The 7,500-nt window shown below is 44.8% G+C and overlaps 1 protein-coding gene across 1 annotated transcript in view; it reads left to right on the plus strand.

The window, feature by feature from the left end:
* The window catches only part of lrrfip1b (leucine rich repeat (in FLII) interacting protein 1b), a 37,154-nt gene that overhangs the window by 24,082 nt on the left and 5,572 nt on the right, over positions 1-7,500 (plus strand). Inside the window, exons 3-7 of the mRNA XM_030781375.1 lie at positions 3,309-3,338; positions 3,726-3,851; positions 4,068-4,238; positions 4,724-4,816; positions 5,756-5,900. Of these exons, the coding sequence (XP_030637235.1) occupies positions 3,309-3,338; positions 3,726-3,851; positions 4,068-4,238; positions 4,724-4,816; positions 5,756-5,900 (565 nt within the window). The remainder of the gene's footprint in view (positions 1-3,308; positions 3,339-3,725; positions 3,852-4,067; positions 4,239-4,723; positions 4,817-5,755; positions 5,901-7,500) is intronic.

Below are 7,500 nucleotides of genomic sequence, written 5' to 3' on the forward strand. Positions count from 1 at the left end.
GTCTGTCTCTGTTTGTTTGTCTGTCTGTCTTTCTTCTTTTCCAGAGTGCCCCCGCTCCTTTTGCCAACCATCTGTGCTGTTATACAGTGCTACAATGCTTTTGTTGTCTCTCTCTCTCTCTCTCTCTCTCTGCGTTGGCTGAATATCCTCCTTCCCAGAATGCCTCGTCCACAGTGGTCTCTATTACCGTAGGGTTTGGTTGGCCTAGGCTGTTGTTCACTCTCAAAGACAGACGTCAGAAGGGACATTGTGTTGCGTCTTAGATCAGTGCTGACATCTGTTCTGTGTTTGTGGTCTTTTTGATGAACGCGTGGACTCGACAGTCTTTTACATGTGTACTGAACCTGTATGTGTGTTTAAGGGCATGCACGTGGCGTTTTTTTGTGTTTTTTTCGAGCGTATCTGGTCTTCGAATTTGTTTTTCTCTGTTTGTAGCCCTCCACGCTTTGCACAGACGCCTCCCGGCCGAGCAGCCGCAGGGTTCGTTTCTATGGCGACTGCCCCCGTTGACCTCTGACCTGTGTCAGCGTCACATTGATCACTTGCATGTCACCTGACATGGGAGGGCGGGGCATCAACATCAGTGTGGTGTATATTCACATGCATGTCGGTGTGTGTGTGTGTGTAGTGTGTGTGTGTGTCACATGAAAGAGTAGATGCCACCTGCACCCAGCGCTGACCAGAGATTATAGACCAGTTGTGAAGCCACTGTAGCTTTTCTAAGTTGATCACTTGTGAATCAGCCCAGACAGCCGTGTCGTTCACGGTCAGAGTTGCCCAGCGTCAGCACGACTGAGGTGGCTCATCATCTCTCTTCACTCCCAGTGTCTGAACTGAAAGCCTTAAAAGCCTGAGAGCAAGCGGGAATCTGATATAATCTAGCGTAACTAACCGTCGGATAACATAATGCCAGGTGTTTTAGCTTGTTTTTGTATGGTTTTCTCCGCCTGCTCACGTTGTGAAATATCATCTTTATCGTTTTAAAATCTCATTTTACATCATCATGTTGTTCACCAGCATTACAGACGCCTTTGTTACTTGCTTATGATAGTAAAAAAAAAAGATAAAGTCTGAAGTTTTGACAGTTGAGTTTTTATAGCCTGACGTTGCTCTCAGGGCCTTGTGAAAACTCTGAATCTTTTGATTCTTTAAGCATGAGTGTTCTCATTTGTGATTCATAATGTTCGTTAGTCTGTCTCTCATTAGCTTTTACTGTGTAGAGATCACCCTACATCAGACTGCGTGTGTGCGTGTGTGTGAGTGTGTGTGTGAGTGTGTGCATGTGTGTGTGTGTGCGCATGTGTGTGTGTGCGTGTGTGTGTATGTGACTGTGTGTGTGTGTGTGTGTGTGTGTGTGTGTGTGTGAGTGTGTGCATGTGTGTGTGTGAGCGTGTGTGTGTGTGAGTGTGTGCGTGTGTGTGTGTATGTGACTCTGTGTGTGTGTGTGTGTGCATGTGTGTGTGTGAGTGTGTGGGTGTGTGTGTATGTGACTGTGTGTGTGTGTGTGTGTGTGTCTGCGTGCGCGCGTGTGTTTGCACATGTGTGTACATGTGGGTGCGTGTGTGTGCGTGAGTATGTGTATGCATGTGTACGTATATGTATGTGTGTATGTGCGTGGTGTGTGTGTGTGTGTGTGTGTGTGAGTGAGTGTTTTCAGCGTACAGTGAATGGCTCTCTCCTGTCCGCAGGGCTCTGTGTATGAGGACAGTGCGTACACAGGTGCTAGGCGTTTGAGTGGCTCCAGCTCGCGTGTTGTAAGCCCTGTTTGTTTTTTACTCCTGTCAGGAAGTCACCACTACAGTCTCTCTGCATGGCTCTGTTATCAGACAGAGCTGCTCTTGGTTATCGTGTTTGTTGTTATTGTTGTTGTTGTTGTTGTTGTTTTGGTCTTCTCTGAAGACAAATGGGACATTATACAGACACTGACAGAAGATTGAACCATTCCAAAATGATCCCTTTCTTCATGAGAAGTCAGAATCTTATCATGTAGCATAGCAAGCCAGGTAGATTCATTATTCAGCGCATGGTTAAGAAACAAGCCCATTTCTAATGTTTTTTTGTTTGTTTGTTGGTTTGTATTTGTATTCGTGAATGTTCGAATGGCGTTGTTGTTGCTGTCGGTAGCGTTATAGTAGTCAGTGCAAATAATTATAAAAGCAAATTAGTTCGCTGTCCTGCCACCAAACAAAGAAATGTTTGTTCTGTGTGTGTGGGTGTGTGTGTGTGTGTGTGCAGTTTATCTATGTCCTAATTAAAGCCAGGCATGGTTTTCGATTGCGTTGCATCTTCCTAGTTCCTCAAACCCCCTTTTTTTTTTCCTTCTAATTGCTGATGTTTATGTTCATTTTCCTCCTTTTACTCACCATATTTACTAACTTGCAAAGTCTCTTTCTTTCCATTAACTGTCTCTCTCTGTCTCTCTCTCTCTCTCTCTCTCTCTCTCTCTCTCTGTCTCTCTCTGCTTTCTTTCCCTGCCTGCCTCGTGTTCCATTGCCAGCCTTCGGAGTACGGCGGTTTACTGGGCTCCAGTTCCAGGGCCTCCTCTCGGGCCAGTTCGGCTCGGGCCAGCCCAGTGGTGAGCTCTGCTCCTTGGTCGCTCCCTTTCACCCGTTTCCCAGGCTCCAGGCCCAGAATCCTCTCAGTTTCCACCGTCTATTCATATACTTCAGGAGAGCTTTGGCAGCTATGAGTCATGCTAGCTTATTTTGTCTAGCACTTTTTTTCTTTTTTTTTTGGACTTTTTTTGCCCAATATTTTCCAGGACTTGGCATTTTATGCCACCTCTGTGAGTCCTACACGGGGCAGAGCAGTCATTACGGTTGGCAGCTGTTGCACGAGACAATCTTGCGCCCTCTGGTGGCCTTTATGAGAACAGTTTTTTATTTCCCATTAGAATTACAGCCAGTGGGAGCTTCTTGCTGAGGGTCATTTCTGTTATGGTGATGTAACTTGAACCATTCAGAATGAATTAAATCTTGTTACATTTAAAAGATGTTAAAGGCCACGCATTGGGAGCATTGTGGTTAGAGTTTGCATTTAGGAAAGCTTAGTGACGTCCATATTATAGCTAACATGGATGGTTCTTAAGCCATCACATGTTCCAAGAACCCAATATGTCCTGTGGTGTTATTTAAATGATACAGCAGTCTCAAACTCACATGAATAAAACCAAACACAGAAGTTTGGAAACTGTTTTAGAGCTGTTGTCATGGGTTCTATTGAAGCAGTCCGTCATTGCTTGTTGAGTCATGCTTTAAGTGAAGTGCTTTCTCTAAGGCAATTTTTTCTTCTTCCGTTTTTCTCCTCAGGTGGAGGAGAGATCAGACTTCCTGGAAAAGGTAAGTGAGAGGGTAAAGTTTTTTTCACCTCAGTGAGGTGACTATCATAATATGTGTCCATAAATGTATGTGTATGTTAAAATAAATATGGTTAAACTTAATTTTTGTGCAGTTATTATTATTCATATACTTATTATTATTATCATTACTATTACCGCTATCATTATTATTATTCTTGTTGTTGTTGTTGTTGTTAGAAGTAGTACTAGTGGTAATAGTAGTAGCAGTGGTGAGAAGAAGAATAAAATTTCATTCATCAAAAATACAGATCTATGTGCAGATAACAGATATTGTCAAGAGTTTGGCAATAATTGTAATTGATTATGTGCATCTGATTGTCTAATCAAGTCTTGTAAAATCCACTGAATTTTTTGGTTGCGTACACAGAGCTCCAGGACAGCCTCCACCCTATCAGCTGCCACTTTGGCTTCGCTGGGCGGGGCTTCCTCCCGGAGGGGGAGCTGTGATACGTCCATCTCAGCTGACATGGAGGCTTCTATACGGGAGATTAAGGTGCATACACAGGTTTAGATGTGGTTCAGAACAACACTGCCTTGTAAGATTGTGTTATCTTCAATATCCGTGTGTGTGTGTGAGTGAGTGTGTGTGTGTGTGTGTGTGTTTGCATCCTGGAATGTACATGTTCATTTCCCGTTTGACCCATGCGCGTCTGCTACGTTGGAATCTGCAAACTCGTAGTTTTTAATCTCTTTGTGATCTGTACACCAGGACTCCCTGGTGGAAGTGGAGGAGAAATATCGTAGGGCCATGGTCTCCAACGCTCAGCTGGACAATGAGAAGTCTAACCTGATGTACCAGGTGGACACGCTGAAAGACACACTGATGGAGCTTGAGGAGCTGCTATGTGAGACACGTAGGGAATATGACGAGAAATCCAAGGTACCTCTCCCTAGCTCTCCTGAATAAGTGTCCATCCAAACTCAGAGTAACCTGCTGCGTTCACTGAACCAGGGTCTGTTCTGCCTCTCATCCTTACATTAAAAGAGGGTTTGAATGATGTTGTGTTTGCCAGTGTCACCGTAATGTGAGCACATCTATGAAACTTGTAGTACCGATATTGAGGGGTAATTTTATTTTACTGATATACATGAAATTCAAGGGAAGAGCCTTTTTGGGGGGGGGGGGGGGGGTATGATGTTTTAAATGTTTGCTTGAGTTTGCCAATACATAAACAGAGCACAATGTGATGTTGAATTGACGATTGAACCAAAGCGGCAGATAAGTTCTTTAACACTGAATCCTTCAACAAATAAGGTGTTAGCCACATTTCTGCCAAAGCAGATATCTCTGAGTGTACGCTTTGTCCTCTCTTAATCTCTGTTTAATCTCTCTTTTATCGCTGTTTTATCTCCGTTGTCTGACAGGAGCTGGAACGCGAGCGGCATGCGCGTAACGTCTTACAGTTTCAGTTCGATGAGCTGAAGGAGACGCTGAAACAGAGCGAAGAGCTACTGACGGTGAGCGTTTTCTTTGCTAACATACTAACGCGGTTAGCTAAACGTAGCCATCTCCTTAACAACACCCAACACCTTGCTTGTGACCGACTGTTTAATAAGCTCCTTACTTAGGCATCTCTGCTTATTAAAAGATCTGTTCCAACTCACAACTTACTCTCTCTGTGCTTGCTCCCCACCTGTTCTCTCTCCTCCTCCTCCTCACCTCGCCTCCTCTTTCGGATGTAAGGAGGCGCGTCAGTCGCGTCTGAAACAGGAAAGCTATGTTAGGGAGATTTCTGACCTGAAGGAAACCTTGGAATGGAAGGAGAAAAAAATCGGGGTACGGCGCGGGAAAACTTAACACCAAACTTAACACCATCGGCCAATACAGAATCTCAGCATGTTTGAGGACTTCACATTTTCCTCCTCTTTTTATTTATCCGCATGCCTTTGTCTTTGGTTTTAATACTGTCTTTAACTTAGCACTAAACCAACCCTGTTAGCTAAGTAGGTTCCCTGTGTTCTCTACTTAACTTCAGCACTTGTCTTGCTTCTTCTTAATCCATCTCTTTTCCACCTTTTCTGTCATTGGCTGTCTGCACTCTTTCCCGTGATGTCCAGGCATTAGAGAGGCACAAGGAATACTCCGATATGATCAGTGACGAGAGAGATGCTTTCAGAGATGAGGTTGACCGTCTCAGAGATGTTCTGAAGGTAGAATTCCAGCTCAGAGGAATTGGAAATATCGGGAAAATTAAGGGGGGGGGGGGGGGGATCAATGCCTTCGATCTTGCCGATATATTTTATATCACGATACACATTGGATATATTTTTGTTAGACTCTGTTAATTGTAAACATATTTGCAGGTGGTCTTAGAGGGAGTGTACAGATTCCTCTGAAGGGAGATTTATTGTGGGCTTGCCCCAGCGCAGATGGTATAATGTGGTATCTTTGCACAGAAACATGGGATTGTCCTTGGAAGCGAGGTGACAACCAATGGAGAGGCAAGAGATGGTGTGATTGACGGGCCTATTAGTGCAGATTCTGCCTCGCGATTGGCTCATGACAACCACACGCCTGCCATGAGTGGTGACAGCATGCTTGGTAAGATTCCGTTGTCAAACTCAGTTGAAGAGTTTACCCCTAATCAGCTAACAGCTGACATATCCCTATCATCGACTTATTTCTAACCAGGTGTGTAAATCAGTTTGTACTCTTAGTTCAAGTGATTTTTCCCCTATTTTCTTCTTTCCACGAATGGCTTACGTGAATTCAGTACATGACACTAACTCGTGATCACCCTATCCGTCTTCAACCACTGACCTTCTCAATACAAAATCTAACCACGCTCTGTTCACAGGGCCGATGTGAGAGTCTGTTACTGTAATCAGTGTTTCTGACCGCGTTATGCCATGTGCTCTGTTGACCGATTGATGAACGTGTCCAGTCGATGATTCCGTCAGTCGTCGTATTTCGTTTCGCAGCTGAATCTTAAGAACCAAAGGATTTGGTATTTTATCTTTTTTTTACCTTCACATTTTATCAGCCCTCTGATTTCTAACTCTTTGGATTAATCAATCAATCAATCAATCAATCAATCAATCAACCCAATGAGAAGATTCACCGTGTGTCCGCTCCTTCATATTTTCCCTAATGGTCTTCCAGGCAGAGTCCCAGAGAACGAGGCTAACTGTGGCGCGACGGAGACGTGGAGCCCGGAGGGATTTGATAGGACTGCGGAGAACACCGTGGTTGTTTCAGAGAAAATGCAGGGTCAGCATGCAGAGGCAGGAGCTGTGGAGGGAGAAAAGGGCAAGTTGTTAGGCTGTACTGAGCAAGATCTGAGTGGCTGTTCCCAGGCAAGACCGGGATGTCAAACAGAAGAACGTGAAGGCTCTGAGGAAGACATGATGAGTGTATCTTCATCCGCTCAGAACGATTTAACTGAGGCAGTTTTTGCCAGTGACAGTTCCGATCAAGGGGACGCCTTGGACGACAGTCTAACAGCTGGTGTCGATGAGGTGCTGTTAAGAATTAATGTGGATTATACCGCAGTGGCCACAGAAAGCGCTGAGGACCGGTTTGAAGACGATGCAAGTTCCCAGATCTTAGCCTATCGTATCGTGTTTATATCAGACGACCCCCTTGATGAATCTGATGATATGAGAGAGCAGTCCATATCAAACAGCGAAGAGGAGAATGTACATGAAAGAGTTGCAGTTGGATTGGAGGATGTTAATGAATCGACAGTCGTGGGTGAGGCCAGATTAGAAACTGTAGGAACCAATGGAAACAAGGTTGTATACACCAGCGACGGCTTAGAGGACCAGAGTGAGGGGAATACTAACTCGGAACCAGAGTTGCAATATCTTAAATCAAACCCCTCTGATGCTGATGTGCAGATGTCATCTGCTTCCATTGAGGAGGACAAGAAAAAGTGCTTCAAAAACATGGTGCTTGAGAACCAAATTTTGGAAGAGGCTAAACCCATCGTCACTGATTCTGTAGAGCAACACGCTTCTCTGTGTTCAGGATGCCAGTCAGAGGTAGATGATGGCGATTTGCGGGGACATGATGATGTTCCGGAGAATGTGGGCCAGGGATTGAGTGACCTGTTGGAGGATGTAGTCGGAGGAGCGGTAGCAGAGGAAGTGAGCATAGCTGATACTGCCGCAGGTCCAGCAGCGAGCGGAGGCTCAGATGA

Source organism: Chanos chanos, chromosome 8 (assembly GCF_902362185.1).
Source record: "Chanos chanos chromosome 8, fChaCha1.1, whole genome shotgun sequence".
Taxonomy (NCBI): domain Eukaryota; kingdom Metazoa; phylum Chordata; class Actinopteri; order Gonorynchiformes; family Chanidae; genus Chanos; species Chanos chanos.